Source organism: Sphaeramia orbicularis, chromosome 18 (assembly GCF_902148855.1).
Source record: "Sphaeramia orbicularis chromosome 18, fSphaOr1.1, whole genome shotgun sequence".
Lineage (NCBI taxonomy): Eukaryota > Metazoa > Chordata > Actinopteri > Kurtiformes > Apogonidae > Sphaeramia > Sphaeramia orbicularis.
The window spans coordinates 41,106,320-41,129,759 of record NC_043974.1 but is presented as its reverse complement, the minus strand read 5'-3'; the positions used below and the strand labels follow the sequence as shown (position 1 = coordinate 41,129,759).

General features: G+C 37.7%; 2 protein-coding genes across 2 annotated transcripts in view; both read left to right on the top strand.

Moving 5' to 3' along the window:
• The window catches only part of tesk1b (testis associated actin remodelling kinase 1b), a 56,380-nt gene extending 47,886 nt beyond the window's left edge, over window positions 1-8,494 (top strand). The window contains exons 8-11 of the mRNA XM_030162664.1: window positions 740-823; window positions 5,761-5,847; window positions 5,977-6,073; window positions 6,641-8,494. Of these exons, the coding sequence (XP_030018524.1) occupies window positions 740-823; window positions 5,761-5,847; window positions 5,977-6,073; window positions 6,641-7,740 (1,368 nt within the window). The 3' untranslated portion in view covers window positions 7,741-8,494. The remainder of the gene's footprint in view (window positions 1-739; window positions 824-5,760; window positions 5,848-5,976; window positions 6,074-6,640) is intronic.
• A 1,774-nt stretch (window positions 8,495-10,268) lies between these two features.
• Window positions 10,269-19,000, top strand: LOC115438238 (uncharacterized). Its single transcript, XM_030161679.1, has 7 exons — window positions 10,269-10,400; window positions 10,607-10,727; window positions 12,089-12,258; window positions 12,391-12,566; window positions 14,248-14,419; window positions 17,097-17,221; window positions 18,342-19,000. Exons 1-7 carry the CDS (start codon window positions 10,322-10,324, stop codon window positions 18,636-18,638), a joined length of 1,140 nt encoding a protein of 379 aa, XP_030017539.1. The 5' UTR covers window positions 10,269-10,321; the 3' UTR covers window positions 18,639-19,000.
• Window positions 19,001-23,440: the final 4,440 nt, after the last annotated feature.

Below are 23,440 nucleotides of genomic sequence, written 5' to 3'. Positions count from 1 at the left end.
ACTTCACTGTGAGCTTTGATGAACATTTACATGATCTGTCAGTTAAACATAGGAAAATACACAATATCCACTGGAAAGACTGCAAAATTCAGAGGATTATATTATAACAAATGGTGATAAATCACTTAGGAAAGGTTAAATATAGAGAGAAAAATTCATTCGGAAACTGCCACAAAACTCACACTGGGTCCTTATGGGTTAAGGTGGTCTATATATGGTCATAAAAACTGCAATTGAACATACACCAGATCCAGCACTTAGTCATTTTCTTTTTTTCTTTTAACTTTCATTAGTATCATTTAAAGTCTCATGGTTTATATAATGAGTTATTCCAGACAGTTCTATAGTGCATATATTATTCCCTAGATGGCACAGTGTCTACCGCTGCCAAAATCCCACAAGCCTCCAGTGTTTTTGTAGGTTTGTCTGTCTGCAGGATTATGTAAGGACTCACTGCACTGGTTTTCCAGATACAGAAAAGGCCGTGCCTCCTCCAACATTATGACATCAGATAATTGAATTACAGTCTGAGCTCTAAAAGGAAGTGCCCCTTTTCTGGATCTGCTCCAAACTGTCCTGGTTCATCCTTGGCTCTAATCCCACTTTTTCAATTTTCATGAAAACCAGTTTGATTTTTGCATAATCTTGCCGACAAACATCCAGTTAATCACCTAACCACCTTATCGGACATTGATCTAAACTCTGCATGCGTGGACGTTCTCCGCCTTCCTGTCTGCAGGTGGACGTGTTTGCGTATGGAATCATCCTTTGTGAGATCATCGCGAGGATCCAGGCCGACCCCGACATCCTGCCACGCACTGAGGTACTGTTGACAACGGTTTCATCACTTGTCAATTTGTTCTCCCTTATCATCACATCCTCATGTCAAGCATGTCTCATTACACGGAGGCTTTATTATATATATAGTTCCATGACGTGTGTACAAAGGGAGGTCATATGAACAAGATGTATCATTATGAAAGAGCATTGTAACCCAGTTCAACTCACTGAAGTGTGCATAGCCAAGGAGGTCATGTTTTTGCCAGGGTTTGTTTTTGTTTGTTTGTTTGTTGGTTATTTAGCAACATAACTGAAAAAGTTATGGATGGATTTTGATGAAATTTTCAGGAAATGTCTGAAATGGGATGAGTAACAAATGATTAGATTTTGGGAATGATCCGGATCACTGTCTGGATCCAGGGATTTTTAACCCTTTCATGCATGACTTATGAGAACCTCAGGCAAGATTTTTTTCTTGAGTGTTTTTTTCCCCCATTTTTTTTTTTTTTCATGGAGATACAAAAATGTCCATGCATTTAATTTTTGAAGTAAAGAAATGTGTGTTTAAAACCCAATATTAGAAAGTACAGAAGAGAATTAGGGCTACTGGAAAAAAATACAATAAACTGAGGTCCAGTATGTATTATTTCTTCTTCTTCTTCTTCGGAAAAAAAGTCAGAATTCTGAAATTAAAGTCAGAATTCTGACTTTTCTCAGAATAATAATTTAAAATATATATATATATATATATTACACCTTTTTTTATTTTCCAGTGGCCCTAACCCTCTTCCGTAAGAAAGTGATATGAAAACAATGAAATAAAAACATTTTTAATGCTGCTAATCTGATGTTTTCTCACATTTTAACATATTCTAATGCTAGTTATTACTCATTTCATGGAGATAACATGCAAAAAAAAAAACCTTTGTGTCTAACAAAAAACAAGTAGTTTACACTCAAACATGTTAGTGCAGATCAGTTTTATTAAGAACAGGAAAGTTACAGTAATGGTCTGAATGTCAGTGTATGGGATGGTGCATGAGCGTCCACTGTGGCTGATATGGAACTAAACCAATGAATATACAAGAAAACAGCTGGAGAATAACTGCCCACTGGAGTGACCACTATGCATGAAAGGGTTAAAAGGATTCTTTATCATTGGGAGATAGGGATATTTCCAACATGCATGTGTAACTCCACAATGAACGGTCAGAGTGCTTGTTTAAAAAAAAAAAAAAAAAAAAAAAAAAAAGTTCCCAACAGGTTCTACAAGATATTGAAGATTGATCTGGATCCTCACAAAATTCTGGATACCATGATCCAGAACAGGAAAAAATAGTGAAGTTTTGGAATTTTCATCCCAGCAAGGGAACAAATTATGGTATTGACATGCAACAAACACCCAAATATAGCAAAAAGACGATAATATCAATGCTAAGGGTCTAAGTCCAAAGTCCAGGTATTATTTTTAGTAGATCACAGCATGGGAGACTGAGCTGCCTTGGCAGAGGTTGGGGCTCTATGAGTGCTTTCCTAGTTTGTTTGTTTTTTTTCTGATCAATTTTTATTTATTTTCATTTACATCTCCAGAAGTACAATACAAAAAAAAGAAAGAAATGTGAGTGTCATTTTTTATTTTATTTTTTTTAGGGTCCGGTTTAGACCAGCTCTAATTGTAAAGTGTCATGAGATCAGTTTTGTGATGTGACTCTATATAAATAAAATTTGTTTGATTGACATAAAACAGAATAGAACAAAAACAAGCTTGAGGGGTCAGTTCTACATATGACATGTATATAATATGCATTATGTCTTGTACAATATAATACAATGGGAGCTCAGTAAAAATAAGAAAAGGACCATTTTTCTACAAATGTTCTTTTCATTATATGTTCACATTAATGTAGTCAGGGAATGGTTTCCATGTTCTTTCGAAGGCATTGGTTTTATAGTGCATGAGGCAGGTCAGAAGGTCCAGAGGTTTATATTCTATTAATATCATATGCCATCCTGCAACTGAAGGAGATTTATCCAAAATCCAACACTGCTGAATATTTTTCCTAGCACAGAATGTCATAACGTTATACAGTTTTTTAAAATTTATTTATTTTTGTATGTATGCATGTATGCATGCCCATGTTTTATTTTTTTCATCATATTTCAAACCAACAAAGATGACAAGAATAAAATAAAAAAACAAAGGGTTTGTGTTTGGGGACACAATTGTGTTTATGTTTAATTCTTGAAGATTTGTATACTTCCTAAGCATTATCAGGAGGTGTTTGACTATTGTCACTACATGACTTAATACCTTCAAAACGCTGACCATTCTACAGTAAATGTTCATTTTGGAGACCATCACTAACAACACACAGTGAATATGGGACTTCAGAGTCTAACGCCTTGTAATGACTGTGGACAAACAGGAAGCTGAGTTTCTTACCACAACAGTAACATACGTGTCTCAAAATGCAAATTACTCAAGTTCTCAAAATATCAACAACAAGCGTATCAGAGTACGAACTGTTCCTCTAGAGTAGACTCACTGTAAGACTTAACATGTCAGAGGTTTTTAATGGACAAATGGGGAATAGCTGATCTAGTCATTCTGGATAGTTATAGTTTGGTTTATACAGTGGAAATTACGGTGGCCCAGAGGTGCAACAGCCCAAAAAGTTATCCACTATAAGAAAAAAAAAGAAAAGCCTGAAAATTATCCACTATAAGAAAAAAAAAAAAGACAACGGCCCCAAAAATTATCCATTATATATTTTTAGAATAACTTTATTTTTAGTGCACCCACTTCCGGTGGGTTACTTCATTAGCATTAGCCACATTAGCTGAAGGCCTTAAAAATTTTCAACCTATGCTTTTATTTTTTCTGGTGGCCTTGATTTTAAAGCAAGAGACCTTTCAGGTAAACAGTGCCCCCCTAACTGAAAAGGTGGATGATTTTTTTTTTTTTTTTTTTTTCTTATAGTGGATAATTTTTTGGGCTGTTCTCTTTTTTTTTATAGTGGATAATTTTTTTGGACTGTTCTTTTTTTTTTTCTTATAGTGGATAATTTCTTGGGCTGTTCTCTTTTTTTTTCTTACAGTGGATAATTTCTTGGGCTGTTCTCTTTTTTTTGTTACAGTGGATAATTTTTTGGGCTGTTCTTTTTTTTTTCTTATAGTGGCTAATTTCCTGAGCTGTTCTTTTTTTTTCTTATAGTGGCTAATTTCCTGAGCTGTTCTTTTTTTTTTTCTTATAGTGGATAATTTTTTGGTCTGTTGCACCTCCGGGCCACCGCAGGGAAATGCTTTAAATGAACAGGATTGCATTTAACATAATGCGCAGAGTCGGTGGAAAAAAAACACATATATGGAAACGACTAAATCAGTTCTAGATGGTGGCACAAGTACAAGACTGCATTATTTACTGTGGACATGAGACAAGATTTAGATTATTTATAAGTGGTACTGCAGAGGTGTATATTTACTGTCATACTAAAAGCAGAAACTGGAGCCCTTCATTACTAACTGGAACAAACGACACACAGGTGAATTATGGATTTAGGACACAGCATCTTCAAAGGCCTCACTGATGCCCTTTGAAGCTAAAGAGCATTACTCCCCCTTGTGGTTATTTGTGAAAACGGCAAAAAAAAATGATCCCCTCCCTTTTCTATACAATTAAATATAACCTAATCTGAAAGCATTGGTTTATAAATCTGTCAGAACCACAATGTAGAAGTTTACATTTCTGTTGCACTAAAGGGGAAAACATTATTCATCTGTGAAAACTCCTCAATTTTTGTATTTTTGCACTTAATTATATGTATTTCTTTAATTATCATATTGATAATATATTATCTACTATATTGTACTTTCTCCCACCTCCTTTCAAATATGCAAATGATGTCATATTTATTTTGTTTTCATGTATAAGTTTTCTTACGATCCGTTTTATTTCTTGGAACTAAAGTGGGATTATTTTCTTTGTTTTGTTGCATATTCAGAATAAACTGAACTGAACTGAATAGATCAGGGGTTTAGTTCAGGGGCCTCACTCAGTTGGCTAGACCAGTTAAATAATAACAGTGAAAGAAGTCAAATTACATTATGAAAATGTTTACATCTGCAAAGTTTCCTTAAAAATGTGAATAAAAATGTGAACAACGTGAAATGTCTTAAGAAAAATAACTGCAATTTTCATATGTTTATTATTTACACATGTGCATTACAGCTTACAGATCACAGTGGATTTAAAAATACACAAAACATTTAGTAACGGGCAGAAAATTGTTAAAATTACACTTACTTGGCCTGCAAAAAAGGTATTACAAGGAACTGGGGAAGGACAGAACCACTTAATATTACTGAAGGAAGATATACAATGGAAAAAATAACTCACAAACTGTGACTACAAGAAGCACAAATGGACAAAAAATGGAATAAATGGACTGATTACAGAACCCAGAATGGTGGACGGACTGAATAATATGAATGTAGTTTACCCAAGCAAGGTTTTTTTATTTGCTTTTTTGTTTTTGGTGACTATGTGTTTTATAAAATAAAATTAAAAAAAACTTAAGTGAAAAATAAAATAAAAGTTACACTTACTGCTCTTACGACAGTTCAGGTTGTTCATATTTAGTTCATGTTGTTCAAATTTTTTGTGAAAGGATAGTTTGTAAATGTAAGCATTTTGATGGATATGTAAATTTTTTGCATGAAAACAAAGAGAAACATTTGTAGTTGTTATTATTTATAGGTTATTATGATAGTATTTTACTGATCATATTGTTGTGAATGTGGATCCTGAATTAAAATGATTGTTAGTTTCTTTGCATTTCACAAATTCATCCCATGGACCGATTTTTTTTATTTTTATTTTTTTTGTTGTTCTTTCCTAGTTTTTCTTGTACTTGAATGGAGTGACTGTAACACCCAGTAATTTCCTCATGGGATAAATAAAGTATTGTTCTGATTGTGCAGGATTTTGGTCTGGATGTCGAGACCTTTCAGCACATGGTTGGTGATTGTCCTCGTGACTTCCTGGAACTGGCATTTTCCTGCTGCAATGTAAGACACACTGAATTCATGACTTTTTATTTATCAGTCTGCTGCACTGTCACATACTTCATTCACCTCTTGTATCTGTTTAAATATTATTATTAACCCCTTGTCTCTATCTTCTCTGTCTCCTAACAGATGAATCCAAAGATCCGTCCTTCCTTTTCCCTGATTGTTGCAGAACTAGAGAGGAGTCAGGCTGAGAGGAAACAGAAGGAGGAGCCGACGCTTAAAGGTGAGTCCTCAAACGCTGCGTAGTAGAGGAGGTCGACATCTGAAGGCAACACATGGAGACGCTGGGACTGATGGAAGCCAATCAGGGAGCATCTGGGACATCTGGGATCACTGGTCGACCTCCAGCGTATGCCAAAGATGCACAAAGTGTTTCAGTTTGAGATTCAAAAGTTGATATTTTTCCAAAACCCAGACTTACATAAGTCCATCATGAATCTAGAATTTTAATGACTTTTCCTAGTGTTAATGCACTTTTCTGCTTCTTTTTAATTTTTTTTTACTTTTTCTTTTAACATTTTTAAAACCGTTACATAGTGACAACATTACCAGAGCACAAAACAAGAGGGGATGCTGTTCCATCTGCACTCATCTGCTTTTCCAACAAGTAGTGGTCTCCTTTAATGTGGTCCATTTGGCCCATCTTCCATTCAAAGTTCCCGCCCCTTTTCTGCTTCTTTTACATAAAAGTTAAAAGCTTAATTTATAAAAGGAATATTTGTGTAAAAGTATCGACTCATGACTTTAGTTTCTCCCTTAAACACTGACTGTTTATATTTGTGTTTTTCAGCTGTTTCACCAACATCCGGCTCTGTGCGGCGGCGCTCCCTCTGCCTCCCGTCAGATCCCCGCCTCTCCCGCAGCAAATCCGACATGCTCCACCCACCGGACACGCCCCCCTGCGTGTCTCTGACCCCTTCCACTCGCGTGAACCCGTTCTCCCAGAGAGAGGACCTGAAGGGCGGCAAGATCAAGCTGTTCGACACCCCCAGCAAATCAGTCATCTCCCTGACCTTCACACTGCCTCCGCCCCCAGACTCCTGCGACGGCGAGGCTGAGGGCGGCGGCGAAATGCCCAGGAGGCACCGCCGCTGCCACTCACTGCCCTGCACGCCCCCCCCACATCTGACCTCTGCACCCAACACGGCTCTGACCGAAGAGGAGGGGGACGCCAATGAGGAGGACAGACTGTTAGGACAGGAAAAGGACACGGCAGAGACGACGGGGACGTCCCTCGGAGGAGACTCTGGCGTCCCGCTGTCACTGGACCTGATGGACACGGAGAAGGAGGAGGAGCAGGAGGAGGAGGAGGAGGGGGAGGAGCCTATGGACTGCACCAGCTCCCCAGACACACAGGACAGCACCTCCTCTCCTTGCTCCAAACTGTCCCCTCCTCCGTCCCAGTTCTCGACGCCACTCCAGCCCAGCACCCCCCCTCTGTCCAATGGGTGGGGGTCCGCCATCTCCAACGGGCCTCCCTGCCTGCCCCCCCTCTCCAACTTGGACAAAAACAATGTGATCATGAGCAGACCCCTCGGCTGGGGCTCCGCCTCCACGGACGCCACCCCGCCTACCAACAACAACGGGTACCACTCCCCTCCCAGCGACCCCGCCGACTCCTCCCCGTTCGGCTCCGGCAGCGGTCACTCCCTGGACCAGGAGGAGGTCATCTCCTGTCCCGGGTGTTGCCTGGCCGGCCTTCGCTTCCCCTCGGTGTGTCTGCGAGCGCCGCCACGCAGAAACCCCTACAAAAACCTGAACGTGGACCACGCAGCCTCACACGGACTGCTTTGTCCCGGACCCAAAGGCCTGCAGTCCTCGCCCACTCCCACCCCCACCACCACCAGCAGCCTGGAGCCTGGACTGGCCTTGCCGGGGGTGCAGACATAAACTCTGCCTTTTGTGCACACTCGCACCAAAGTTCTTCCCTGGAAATTAAGTGGGTCTCTTTAAAATTTGCACAGATTTTATTGCAGCAATACCCTACTTAGTTTCCAAACCTGCTCTTCTTGTGTTCAGAGCTGTCATTTTTGCTGGAGACTTGTTGTGTGGCGCCCTCTGCTGGGCTGAGGGCGTCACTACATCAGATGTCAGCTGTGCCTGCTTGCTGTGACTGTATCTGTTTGGCATGTACACACTCTGGTTTGGGGCCCAGTCGGTTCAATCCTGTATATTTGCAGATGTAAAGATTCTTTTGACTGATGATGATGATGATGATGATGCTGAAATGAGGAATGTTCAGATTAGTATTACTGTTGCAATGATTTTTGATGTTTGGTGCTGTTTGACTGAACGGCAGGTTTGCTTTAATGTCTTTAATTATCATAAGGTGTAGTGTGTGTGTGTGTGTGTGTGTGTGTGTGTCGGTGTGAGAGGCTGCATAAGGGTATGTATATGAGAGAGGGAGTGTAGAAAAGTGTGTGTGTGTGTGTGTACACCGTTTTTATGACCATTTGTGTTGCTGTATGATCCTTCTCAGCCCTCCTAGTTGCCTGGTTAAGCACTTCAAAATGTATTACTGTTGTTAAAAAGGAAACTATTGATATCAATATTTTCGGGAATGAATGGTCAAAGACCTGCTTATGAGATGTACAGATTCTTATTATTTAAAGATGGTATTGAATAAAAAGATAGAATGCAGTGATGAAGTTTTGTCAGTTATAGTTTTTATGTTTATTTAACACATCAGTTCACAGCTTTAAACTGGAGAATATACAAAAAAAAAAACAGTGTGTGTTGGCACATGTCTGGCTGGTCACTGATAAATGTGGGGTAAAAAGAGTATTTTTATATGATGCGCTTTATTTTGGAAGCATGTCAGTTTTGGATCAGCTACGGTTCCTTTTATTCCCGTTTGTCTTTGCTTTTATTCTAATGTATAATTATTCCAACTGTCAAGTGGTTGTGGGGGCTAAACAGAGACAAACAAAAGTTAAAGGAGCTCAAATATTTTGATCAATGAAAAGAGTGTTTGGAACCAGCAGATGAGGCAGGAGAGTAAATCTGTATGTTTTATTGAATAACTGATGAACCATATGTCACATACATGACTTAAAAATAGACATAAACTTAAATATAAACATAGTTCTAACTAGGGGTGGAGGAAAATATTGGTTCTGCAATATATCGCGATATTTCATTTCACAATACTGCATTGATATTCAAAAGTACTGCACTGATATTTTTAGGTATTTATTCAAATGCAGATATGGCAGAGGTTCATTTTTGTTTTTTCTTTTTTGTTTATAATCTATTTCTTATTTAACACCGTTTTATTAAATAATGGTAATTTGAAACATCCTAAAATCACTTTTTACTGTCGGAGAGGCTGATGTAAGTTCCTTTGGAAACTAGGAGAATTAGAAAAATTCTGTGATATAGCATTAGATCCTGTTCTGATCAAATAAAAATGTGTTTAGTGTTTGTACATATTTCTGGTGTAATTCAATTCTTCCAGGAAATAATCTTAAAAAAAAAGAAACAATTGCTTTTTTAATAGTTTTATGATATATCGTATTGTGATCTTAGTGTTTTGATTTGTATCGCCAGATTTTTGCCAATACACACCCCTAGTTATAACTATAAGTCTAGTCGTTTCTATTTTCACATAATCACTCGAAAATGTAACGATAATGTTTTTTTAATGTATTTTTATGCTTTTATTCATACAACTGTGCCATCACTCAGAAATTTAAACTGGTTGATCTGGTAAAAATTCATTAAAACTATACAGTCGACTTTTGGCTGCAACACGGCGAAAGTTAGATATTAGTATTTCGAAGCTAAATATTTTTTAACATATTAATATTAATTGATTTCTTCAGCAAGTTATTCCATGAGTCAGTGTTGAAAATGATCCTCAGGTTCTTATTCAGTGCAAATTTCAACTCAACTATTAAGAAGTAAAGTGAAAACCAAAAATGTAAAAAATAATAATAATTTAGAGTAGAGGGTTAGTATGAATCTGTCTGTTTTTGATCTGTATCCAGTATGTTGAACGTAGAATAATAACATGAACATAATAAATGGCCGCTCCTCCTTTTCCTTTGATCCCACAGCTTAATACATTTTAGATTATCCACTGGTAAGAATCTGAACAAAACGGTGAAATTTTCCAAGAACTGGAGCAGTTATAGATCACCTTTTTAGTTCTTTTCAACCCAGCAACTAATATATCATGTGTCTGTAACTCTCTTAGTCTCCCAAGTAGATTACAGTGTTTCCTCTCTCTTACAAAATCTCTGCCCTTCAATTAAATCCTTATCTCTCCACCCCTTCCACCCTCCTGCTGGCTCCGCTCTACCCCTCTGGCCTCCACTTTAGTCCACGTCCTCAGTGGATCCACACAGGTGCTGCTCTCTGTGGGGTTTAAAATCAGGTTTTGTGGGTTTATTTATTTTACTTTGTTTAATAAGAGAGGAAAAAGGCCATAAAAGTGCTGCTCTGTTGATCCTGAGGTCAGAAGGTTGCCATGGTAACACCAGGTCTATGCACATCCTGGTTAAGAGCCCTGCGGGGGTCGTGTGTCACAGCCATCCTGCTCATTACTGGTGAGTACAGACTTAATTTTAAGACTGATTTCTCCACTAACTGTTTCTTTTTTTTCTTCCTCTACCTGTTTATTCTCTTCTCGTCGCTACAGGAAGTCGTTATCAGTTCATAGTGTTAACAAAGTTGTGACAGTCAGACTTAAAAGATCAATGGGCATCTGTGTGACTGTGCTATTTCGGTGTACTCGTTTCGTGTGAACCTTCAGGGTCGACTGGGTTAGTCTGCTACACGGCCGTGGAATCGCTGGACTTAGGCTGCCTCCTGCGGTGGGATTGTCCCCACGCCAGCCCTAATACCACCTACACCGTACAGACAAAGACACACGGGTAAGTCCTGCACACAACGGCTGGACAAGGAGCTTTGTGGTATTTAGTCCCTTTAAGAGCAAAATATGATTAATAGAAGTAGTAGATAAAAGAGGTGTGTTTTTTAATATTATTTAATTTTTCAAGAAGATTTTGCACAGAAAAGATAAGAATACTTAAAGGGGGTGTACACAAATAAAATAAAATGCAACAATAATATGCAGGGAGATACAGTTTCATAAAGAAAAGAGAATTATATAATAATTACAAAACTAAATATATTTGTGTAGTTAAAAATATAGTTTATGTTAATATTAATTTCATATGTACTGATTTCAGCAGCGATTGGGTTCATACTGTCTACTGAAAATATAGATTTCCTTTTCTTTTTGTCATATAAAAAAAAGGAATGTATGTTTTTAACCTGCCACCCCACCCCACCCCCCCTTTGGAGGACAACTTTATTTTTAATTACAGCTTGTGTTTAAGCAACAATCTGAAACTTTATATTCACATTTTATATAAACATACGCATGGAGGGAGGACTCATATAGACGACAGTGTACAGGGACAGGACGAGACAAGACAGTGGGACAAGCCAGCTAAGGGGTTGTTGTTGAAAACATAACTGCCCCCCCCCCCCCCCCCCCCCCCCAGTCACCACCAAAATTTAGTCATTTGTTCCTTGTGCCAATATCAACATTTCCTGAAAATTTCATCAAAATCTGTCCATAACTTTTTCAGTTATGTAGCTAACTAACCAACACACAAACAAACAAACCCTGGCAAAAACATAAGGTAAACATGTGACAGACATGACAAGTAGGAAAAAAAAAGTACATTTTTACCTTTCCATGTTTGGGCTACACCTGTAGTCTTCCTCAGAAGGGTCACATGATTTACTGACTCGTCAGCTGTTTTATTCAGGAATGCCAGACAACAGGGACGACTATGTCCCTGTTGTCTGGGATCCTATGGAGGACAGCGTCCCAGGTGTGGGATCAGGTGTCAGATTCCTCATCCCTGTTCATCAAGGTTTAAGATCCTGGGATGAAGAATCTGACACCTGATCCCACACCTGAGGAAGGCTACAGGTGTAGCTGAAACATGTGAAGGTAAAAAAAATTACCTTTTTTTTATCTGTCTGGTAAAAAAGAAAACTAAATCGTTGACTTCTGCCATGTTGAAAATGATCCTTAGGTTCTTACTCAGTGCCAATTTCGACACAAACCATTAAGAAGTAAACAACTGTTAAGGCTTGGAGTTTGAACCCAAGAAGAAAACTGTCACCGAGAGCCAAAATGTAAAAAATAACTTTAATTCTGTCTGTTTTTGACCTGTACCCAGTATGTTGTCTTGTATTGTGGATGTGTGTACTTCAGGGACCCATGGCAGGATGTCTCGTGGTGCGTTTGGGTGTCCTCCCATAGCTGTGATGTCTCTCCGGCCTTCTCAAATTTTGAACTTTACAACATGATCCGCTTGGGCGTCCACCTCAGCACCAGCTCCACCGTGTGGATCAAACCACACAAGTTTGACTACACTGACTTCAGTAAGTGTCCCCTCTGCTGCTGTTAACGCTGCTGTCTACTTCACTGACCAGTGTGTACTTCACTGACTGGTGTCTACTTCACTGACCGGTGTGTACTTCACTGACCGTCTCCTCCCCCTCATGTCCATCCAGCCTTCAGTCCTCCGTCTGTGTCCGTCTCGGTCCAAGGGCAGCAGCTGGTGGTGAAGGTGCAGTTCCCCTGTGCTGCCAACAGGAGGTGCTCTATGGAGCGCTGCTGTCCCATCACTGAACTCATTGACCCCTGGACCACCGTGACCCTGTACAACACCCTCAACTCTGAACACCAGGTTGAATGTTTTATCTTTATGTTCCTGTTACAGGAAAACAGCAGAAATCAAAGAAAGTATGAACAAACTGGCTCCTCATCAGGCATTAATGCTGCCTTCACATGCTATGGGAATTATGGTAAATACTAGCTATGAACTCAAAAATTACACATAAACACCTCCTCAAGTCATACTTTCCGTGATTTTAATACACGAGCTGCAGAGATGAATAACCTCTGACCTTTTCAACATGGTGGAGAGCAACAACGGATTAATCGCAAATGATAAACACTGCTTTAATTAACGTTCTGCTGCTGTTAGTGGATGATTTTACACATTTACAGCATGCACAGTGTGCGAAAAAAAATGCTGTAGTGGATGAATTAGCACATCCAAAACTCTTTTACCCAAATAGCAGGTTAGGATAAACTGTGTGTCAGTCATTTTTCATGTCACTACAACAACCAAAGCACTTGAATACAACGCACTCGTCATTTTGAATTTTACAAGTGGAAAGGATCATCTTCCCGATAGCATGTGACGGCACCATTAGCATACACAATAGTTTAAGACCCCCTATAACCGTTATTAGAGGTGAAAGATCCAGATTAACTACGACTGAATCCAAATGGTTGTTCACACGATAACAATAAATGAAAAAGAATTTTAATTTTGTCAGTGTTTAGTTCACACATGCCCCACACACTGAAACTGAATGTAACCCATCACTAGAACATGCAGAAACACACCACATGCTGTAGACTAGCAGCAGAGGGCTCACTATATGAGGTGCCTGGGGAGCAAATGGGCAGTTGAGTGCCTTGCTCAGGGGCACATCAGCCAACAAGTCTTTGCCAGTCCGGGGAATTGAACCGACGACCCTTAGATCACAAGCAGACTCCAGTCTTCCATCAGGCTACGGCTGCCCTGTAGGTATCTCACACATTAATGCAATATCAATGTTGCATTAATGTTTTATATTAGTGTTTTATAAATATTCTTTAATTTACAACAAAAAATAGCTTTGTGTGTTTTTCAGAGTGAAATTTGCTGTTTGTGGAAAATATTCATCTCTTTGGATTTTTACAAATGTTGGATACAAAAATGATTTCAGAAGATACTACTACAAATAATAAATAAGAATAAGAATAATAACAGGTACATAGTTTATTTTTTATATGTATAATATTTTTTGCGTTTTGTGTAGGATTGTTTAGAATTTATTTTGACATGTGTACGATTTGTTAAGGTACTTTGAGGAACTGATATGGGAATTTGTGATCAGTAGAAAAAGGTAGGGTGGTTGTGTGGGGGGTATATAAGTTGTACCTCATCCTGCTCCTTTTTGAATGTTTTTTTTTTTTCTCACTATTTTGCTGTTTTTTTTAATATTTGAAATGAAAAATAAATAAATGAAATAAAAAATAATAATTATGTTTAGCAGTGCTCAGAACTATGACCCAAGGCTGTGAAACCCCCTGTGGATGGGTCTAATAAACCCACCACAGTACACTCTATTATGTCATCACAAAAATAACTCAAATGTCTATCAATTACAAAACAGATCTGAACACATCTAGAAAAAACTAAAATGATAGTTTCCCTCAAAATAACAACAGATTCTCAATTAGAAAAGTTGAATAGTTGAACAGAAAACAAACAGCTCATTCCAGGTTTTGTGTGTTTGTTGTTTGTTGTACAGAGTCGTACCATCTGGACCCAGGAGGCCATGTGTTATGTAGAGTTTTCTGGTCTGGTTCCAGGTCAGAACTACTGTGCTGTGGCCAACTTCTCATTCCCAACCTTCGCCATGGCCGCTTCGCCAAAGTCCAGCCCTCAGTGTGTCCAGACTGTGTCTCTGTCTGATGAAAGAGGTCAGGGAAATGTTTTTAATGATTTAAAAAAAAAAAAAACACTGTTCAAACAAACGGACAATAAATGTTACATAATAAAATAATGAAAATTACAGCAAATTAAGTGATAAATGACCAAATAAATAACAATAGAGCAATATTTATTACAAATATTTAAAATATTATGGCTCAGTTTATCATTTACACATGTTTATTACAAGTTACAGATCACAGTGAATCTACTAATACATTTAATAAGAGGCAGGATATTGGTCAAATGCACTTCTATTAAGATATTTCAGGTTGTTCATATTTGTTCAGGTTATTCACATTTTTTGTGAAGGATATGGTAAACGGACTGAACTTATATAGCGCATTTTCTACACTTTCATGGTGCCTAAAGTGCTTTACAATTCCTCACATTCACACACACACTCATACACCAGCGGGCGACTGCTGCCTGGTCCTACTGGGAGCAATTTAGGGTTCAGTGTCTTGCCCAAGGACACTTCGACACGTGGACAGTCGGAGCCAGGATTTGAACCGCCAACCCTTTGGTCACTGGACAACCTGCTCAACCAACTGAGCCACAGCCGCCCCTAGGATAGTTTGTAAATGTAAAAATTGTCATGTAATTTTAGTTTTTACACTAAAACAAAGAGATATACAGGGTGGGGAAGCAAAATTTACAATATTTTGAGGCAGGGATTGAAAGGCAGTGTATGACCAATTAGTTTATTGAAAGTCATGAGAATTTATTTGCCACAAGAAAACTGACATAATAGAAAATGTTTTTATTCTATGTGTCCTCCTTCTTTCTCAATAACTGCCTTCACACACTTCCTGAAACTTACGCAAGTGTTCCTCAAATATTGGGGTGACAACTTCTCCCATTCTTCTTTAATAGTATCTTCCAGACTTTCTCGTAATAGTTTTGCTCATAGTCATTCTCTTCTTTCCATTCTAAACAGTCTTTATGGACACTCCAACTATTTTTGAAATCTCCTTTGGTGTGACGAGTGCATTCAGCAAATCACACACTCTTTGACGTTTGCTTTCCTGATTACTCATATGGGCAAAAGTTTCTGAAAAGGTATGGATAATAGTGTTAGGTATGATTATGACATCAATATATGTTTGGTTTCAAAACAACTGACGTAGTGCCTGCTGAGAAAAAACAACTAAATGTTCTTTGTAAATTTTGTTTCCCCACCCTGTATAGACTATTATGATAGTATTGAACTGGTCTGACCCACTTGAGATCCCATTGTTCTGTATGTTAAACCTGAACTAATATGATTTTGACATCATTAACCCATAAAGACCCAAACAGCCACCAGTGACCAGTACAATCTACTGATCTAAACTGGTAAATACATGGTGATCCTTTAATTCTATCAATCCATGTAAATAATTGGTGTAAAATAGTTTGTCATCTTTTCATGGTCATCAGATATGACCCATTTAGACGTTCAGAGGCTCTGTAGTTACCGTGGAAACACCGTCATCTTCTACAACATTGATTCACCAGTAAAACCCATGGAGTTGGATCAATGACAGTGGATGGACACACTGGGTTTATGTTCAGTTCATGATAGATTTGACTGAGAAAGTCATGTCTTTCTCTCTTTCAGATATTATGACAATCAGCTTTAATCTGATCTTGTATGAAAATCTACATGATCAGTGAATTAAATATGAGAAAAGACCTGATTTTCATTGAAAAAAAAAACCCCACCACAAAATACAAATGACAATTAATTGTGATAAATCACTTAAAAAAGGTTAAATAGAGAGAAAAATTCATTTGGGAACTGACACAAAAGTAGCAGTGGGTCTTTATTGGTTAATCATTAATCTCTTCAGTGTACTTTTTTTACATTTCACAAATTCATCCCAGGCGCCACATTGGACCCTCTGGTGGCCCAGTTTTGACACCTGTGGTCTATGGATTCACCAAAATTCTTCTTAGAGGGTCCAAATAAAGCAACTGAGAGGAAAATGACACCTCAGATACTCACTCTGGAGCTGTGGTTCTTAATGTTTGTTTCTCCCCCTTTAGGTAAAGTTTGTAATGATGAAAAAACAAAATGCTATAAAAAAAAAACAAAAAAACAAAACATTACAATTAATGAAAACCTATTTGAAATTGTTTTAATAAATGGATCTTGACATATGACTTGACTTGATGCCCCATCCACTGCCAGGTTTGACAGTAACAGATGAATAATAAAAAAAAAAAAAAAAAAAAAAAAAAGTTATAATAATTATAATAATAAAAAGTTTATTTATACAGCGCTTTTTGCAGAAACATTTCACAAAGTACTTTACAATAACATCAGAACTAAAATACATAGGCAAAAAAAACCAAAACGAAGTTACATACTGTACACATACACAGACATAAAAATATAAAGCCAAATGGTCATAAAACCCACCCCCAAAATAAAAGCCTGTCTAAAATAAAAGGTCTTCAGTTGCTTTTTAAAAGACTCAGTGGAGTTTAAAGTGTGACTTCCAGGACTGACTCCGTGTCCAAAGGTCCAGTGAATGTCCTGCTGTTTGACCTGCTGGTGCTGTGACTCAGCTCATTCTGCTGTTTCACTTACTTCCTGTTGGTCTCTGTCCCTGTGATTCCCCCCCCCACCCCCACCCCCGCTGGTGTTTGGTCTGACCTGGGTTGTGTTTTTGTCCACAGACCTGCTGCCGGTGTTGTGTTTGGTGATCGGCCTGAGCACGCTGCTGTTTGTACTATTCGTTTTAGTGTTCCTGTACCAACCAAGACCAGTGAGACCAGTCAGTGAAAATCAACCCAAGAGTCTGGTACAGTTCATATGATCTTCTGCTGAAGATGGACACTATATCCTCCTGAGACCCAGCAATGCATTTTGTCCTCTGTAGGGGACAAAAGTTTCACAGTTTTACTTCAAAAAAATGTTGTCCATTGTAAAGGACAATCCATTAAAAAATTAATAAAATCAATAAAAATAATTTTTAAAAATGTATCTGAAAAAACTGTTGCATTATGCAGTGTCCAATCAAGACAACTGTTTAATGTAAAAAAGGCAAAACTTTCACTTTTCTGGGTCTCCGGAAGATATAGACAAAAGTATGTGGACATGATGAACTCAGGTGTTTCCTTTCTAACAGGGGTCTGGGATACAAAACAATAATGACAAATGTTATAATATAGTTTTATATTGTGATGAATATCATTGCATTGGTTAGTTTGGTTAGTTTTTCTTTTTTTCTTTTTTTTCTTTTTTTCTTTTTTTCTGTTTTTAATTCATGACTGATTTTTAAATGTTCCACCTCTAAAATTCTAAAATATTTTTCCTGCTCTGACTGTAAATAATAATTTTCTGGTACAATTAACCGTCTACTTTCTTCACATCTCACTGAGGAAGAAAAATCTCCCATTAAACTTTAAGGAAATATTGATGTTTTCATCTCAAATCAGCATGAACAGGTCATCTTACAGCTGTAGACATGATGTGTCCCAATATTTTTGTCCATATAGTTTATAAACATCAATATTTCCTTAAAGTTTAATGGGAGATTTTTCTTTCTCAGTGAGATGTGTAGAAAGTAGATGGTTAGTTGTGCTAGAAAATGATTATTTACAGTCAGAGCAGGAAAAATATTTTGGAACATGTAAAATCATAGTCATGGATAAAAAAAAAAATGTTGAGAGAAATTAAGTAAAATCCATTTCTGAGACATTTTTGAACAATTTAACCAAAACTAACCAATGCAATGATATTTATCCTGATATAAAACTATATTATAACATTAATCATTATTGTTTTGTATCCCAGACCCCTGTTAGAAAAGAAACACCTGAATCCAACATGTCCACATACTTTTGTCCACATTCTGTACTTTAACCACACAAAGTCCAGATGTTGTAAACTTAAGTCTGTCCTCTGTTTCTTTTCTAAAGCCATCAGTTCATGACCCAGTTTCTCTGGTTCCTCTGGCTCTGGTTCCTGTCGACCTCTGTGACATCCACCTTGAACTCTCGGACCACGTCTCCGTCCAGTCCTCCTCCAGTGCCTCTTCCACTGTGGACCAGAGCTCAGCCTTTGGAACCGTGTACCCATGTGACCAGGACCCCCGTCCAGGTGAAGCATGCTGGGACAGTGGAGGGGCGGAGCTGGGGCAGTGTGTGGACTCTGGAATCAGCATCATCACTGCGTCCCACTCCTCTGAGGACACATGTAGGACTAATGGAGACTGAAGAAAAGACTCGTGGGTGGAATGGTGGGTTTGGGTGGGGGTCTGCCCTGTGTTGACATGAAAATGACCCTGACACCTGTCTGAGAAGCAAATGGATTCTGTAAACAACTCCATTTGGTACTTGATTTGTTTTATAAATTATATGAGAAATGACATATCTAGTGTCATATTCCAGAAAATGAGGTTTTGTGTCAGCTGGTGTTAAAAGGAAAAGCTGTACAAGTCAACAGAGTATTTATCTTAAGTCTGGATTTGGCACAGTCTGGTATTTTCACAGCAGGACTGTTGGTGTATGTGTAACCTTACCGGCTGTGGACGCGCATCCTAGAAACAAACTAATAAATAAAAGAACGTGTGTGATTTCAGTTATGATGGGATCTTTTTTCCCCTGAGTATTCAGACATTCCAAATATAATCTCAGACAGAGGTACTACAGTCTACAATACAGGTTTGAACCTATAATCTCTGGGTATGGAGCGAGTTCTATACCAGGTTTAGACCACAGAGTTATCTATTAGTTAACAGTTAACAGTTGGAAATTAGATTTATACCGTTCTTTTTTACTTTTACCCCACACCCCCCAAAGGGGAGCTAAGGGGTGTTGTTTTTGGTTCGGTTTGTTTATTTGGTTGTTAACACTCTAGCAGCACAACTGTTGGTTGAATTCATACTAAATTGGGTTTATAGATTGTCAGTGACCCAGAATAGATGTGGTTATATTTTAGGAACAATAGGTGAAAGTTCAAATTTTTTATGAATTTTTAAAATCTTTTTTTTTTTTTTGCCCATTTACTTATAATGGCCAAAATTTCAAATGTGTGTAGCAACAAAACTATTGGTTGAATTCATACCAAATTTAGTTTGTAGATTGCCAGTGACCCAGAATATATGTCATTACATTTTGGCAACAGTAGGTCAATGTTAAAATTTTGTACAAATTTTTTACATCTTTTTTTCCCCTATTTACTTATAATGGGTGAGATTTCAAATGTCAATAAAAACATACATTTTAGTTTAAATTTCCTTCAAACTTCTCACATATATACACACAATTGATATGCTGACATCAGCACACACATAGACATGATGACATCAGCTGGATCAATGCCAAAATAAGATACAATATATGTGAGGGGTGGGGTTTGTTGTGCCTGACACCACTTGTTTTTTACATATATAAAAAAGATGTGATTGGTGAGAGAAAACGTGAATGGGCCTGCTTGTTTTGTGGTTGCAAGACAAACAGAAGTCAACACATATTCTGTATAATAATAGTAATAATAATAGTGATTAATTATTATTATTATTATTATTATTATTATTATTATTATTATTATTATTATTATTATTACATTATTGTCTTATTTTGTAGGAATAACCGAAAATGTCAGTCAAGTTGTCTGCTTTTACTGCACAAATTGAGAAGTTTGTCCTCTGGTGGACAACCTAACAAACTACACTATTCATGGATTAAAGCTTTTCTTCAAGTTTTATGTGGAAGAAAAGATTTGAAGATAAACGGATGAACTTAATTATTTTCTGGTAGAAAATAAAGCTGTGACTGTAGTTTTATCATCCATCTATTCTCTCTAAATAATTATTTAATATGATAAAGACAAACGGTCTCATATTTGACGTTACCAATAGTAACCAGTAGATGGCAGCCATGCGCCACGTAACGTCTCGTCCAGCTAATGCAAGAGGAAGACTTCACTAATGCGCAGGCGCAGTGACTCGCCAAGGACAGCATTAGGTAACTGGGCAGAAGCTACAAGCGAACCGCGAAAAGTTTGAAAGAACATTTCCAAAACGGAATTAGTCCATGTTTGAACCTGAAGATACGGGTAGTTTTCATGTAAATAATGAGAGTTAAAACAGAAGAGCTACAGTTAGTCCAGTTTAGTCCGAACAGTGTCCGTGTGTGTTCAGGAGCAGCACACCGCGGGTCCGGAAGCTAAAGAGGCTAAAGCTAACACCAACACCTGGAGCCACTGAGCTGTGAGTAATGTTTTAGTTTGGATCACTGATCAAATAAAAGCACAGTTAAAAACATTCATTGTGGTCTCTTAAAATTTCTTTAATTTAGTGTCTATAATTTAATCAAAATCTTAAATGTTGGTCCATTTACAGGTAAATGCTTAAAAACAGGCCGGTGTCTGCTGTTGTAGTGGTTTCAGTGGGATGTGGAGACTTCACATGTAAATGTAAGTAGTTTCTGTTTAAAGACCAGCTTATGGTGGAAGGAATGTATGTAGATAATACAGCAGGGGTGTCAAACTCATTTTGGTTCAGGGGCCATATTTAGCCCAATTTGATCTCAAGCAGGCCAGACCAGTAAAATAATGACTAATCCAAGTTTTTCCCTTTTGTTTTAGTACAAAAAACCCAATTAAATTATGAAAATATTTACATTTTACAAAAAAGATGTAAACAACCTGAAAAAACAGAAATTTCTTTTGAAAAATTAGTGCAATTTGAACAATGTTATACCTTGACTTATTATTTATACATGTACATTTACTCACAATGTTACATAAACATTTGGTAACAGGCAGAATATTGTTAAAATTTTGGAGTTTGGAGCTAAAATTTTAACAATTTCTACAATATTACATCTCTTATTATTAACCCTTAATAGGTAACCAGGGGTCCCAGCAGACCCCACGTTTTTAATTTTTTATGTTTTCTATGTTTTTATTTGAAGCTCGTGCGTGTTACTTCATTTACTGTCCTAGTATAGGGATCTGAAAAGTAAAATGGAACCAAAAAATTAACTCGTAGAATAATATAGGCAATACAGACATTTTGGGGTCGCCCGTGACCCCAGGTTACCTTTAACGTATATTGATTTATTGTTTTTCCATTCCAGGTATTTCAGAATATGATCAATAATTGATATTATAAATTTCTAATAACGCTAACCTTCAGTGCTTTAATCTTTTTTGAGTAATTTTAACATCGTGTGAGGCCATGGCTAAGAGGAAAACTCTAAGTGATGAAGATATTAGGATAGAGCTTGCAGATTTAGAAGTAGAATCTGAATCAGATGATGACCATTTATCGATTGATAGTGTTTATGACGTCAGTTTTCCTTCTGTGAAGACTGTTTGTGAGCACCTATTCATACTACCCAATTGTGTAGTTAGTTTAGTTTTTAGTTATAGTTTAGTTTTTAGAGAAACTTTATTGAAACTGTATTGCAAATGTGTTTTAGCAATGTAGTGTGTTTATTTGTAACATGTAAAACTTTTTTGAAAATTTCTGTTAACTTTAGTGAAGGAAATACTTCACGCAGTAAAGGAGAATTTATTTGGAAAATAAAGCACAATTTTGTTATTTTTTTTGTTTCATTGCTATCCTTTCATACTATAAGCAATAAAATATTGTAACTGACTAAAAAATAACATTTTTAGATGTTTTTATCACCGTAGGTAACCTGGGGTCTAGCTGGACCCCAGGTTACCTGTAGCTGTGGGGGGCACCATGGTTACCTATTAAGGATTAACACAACTCCAGATCACAGTGGATCCATAAATGCACAAAAGATTTAGTAACAGGCAGAATATTGTTAAATAAAATTGCCCATTTCGGGTTGTTTTTATTTATGTATTTATTGTGAAAGAATAGTTTTGTAAATATAAATATTTTCACAGTGTAATGTTATTTTTTTCACTTAAATTTTTTCCACATAATTTTTCACAAAGAAAATTTGTAGCTGTCATTATTTATGGGTTATTGTGGTGTTATTTTCACGTGAGATCACATTGGTCTGTATGTGGAACCTGAACCAAAATGATTTTGACAACCTGGACTATTCAGGTTAATTTTTGCACTTTCATCCTGTGGGCTGGAATGGAACCTTTGGCGGGCCAGATTTGGCCGCCGGGCCGCATGTTTGACACCTGTGTTGGAATCAGTGTTCAGGACTTGTGAGAATTCAATGAAAAAAAGCAAGGAAAGAAAAAAAAGCTGTTAACTCTGAATTCTGTGCTGTCAGTAAGTCATATGCAAAATAAAAAAAAAAAGATTTAAAAATAAAGTGGAGATAAGGAAATACATTTGAGGGAAACTAAACAATTTTTGCTTCACCCCCCCCCCCCCAAAAAAAGGTTTATCTTTTAATTCTGATTCCAGTGTGAAGACCACATTCTAGTGTTTATTTACTATTCTCTACATGTGGATTTTGTCTAGATAAAAAGCAGTTTTGCATATGCTTGTAGGTTATTAACACTTTCAGTGCCATGGGCCGATTAAATCGGCTTTACGAAAACAACCTGTAAAGTGCCACGGGCCGATCAGATCGGCTTTGGAGAACACGCCATATTTGTGTACAAACAAACCATCCACCCCCATTTCTTTCTCACATTTCGATGACGTTCTTTCTGCGTCCCCCTTTTGAGACCAAGCAGATGGGAATTTGAGGTCACGTGACCGAATAATATTTTTATATCTTTTTAATGTTTCTTATTCTCCGGTGTTTCATCAGAGGGAGCCCTCCATGCCGGGGGGCGGCTGTGGACTCCGGGGGCTGTGGCGCCTTCTCTCACTGGGGTCCGCTCCTTTCCGGTGGGTGGGGGTCCCAGTTGGCCCTCTCCCACTAGTTGGGATGCGGGGCTGTGTTGCTGGTGCCTGGTCGCCGGGGTCGGCGGCTGCCTCCTGGTGCGGATGGCTCCCTGAGACAGCGCCTCCTAAATTGATCTTTTACTTTTACTTGTACATTTTTGTTCTGGTCTACCCGTGCTCAGTCAGTCTTCTTAAGTATGTGTGAGCTTGTGGGTTTGCATGTATATGTGTGTGTGTGTG

Coding starts and splice junctions, on each gene's coding strand:
- LOC115438238 (XM_030161679.1), top strand. CDS start 10,322: ATGGTAACACCAGGTCTATGCACATCCTGGTTAAGAGCCCTGCGGGGG. Junction 10,728..12,088: donor GTACAGACAAAGACACACGG/GTAAGTCCTGCA, acceptor TGTGTACTTCAG/GGACCCATGGCAGGATGTCT. Junction 12,259..12,390: donor GTTTGACTACACTGACTTCA/GTAAGTGTCCCC, acceptor ATGTCCATCCAG/CCTTCAGTCCTCCGTCTGTG.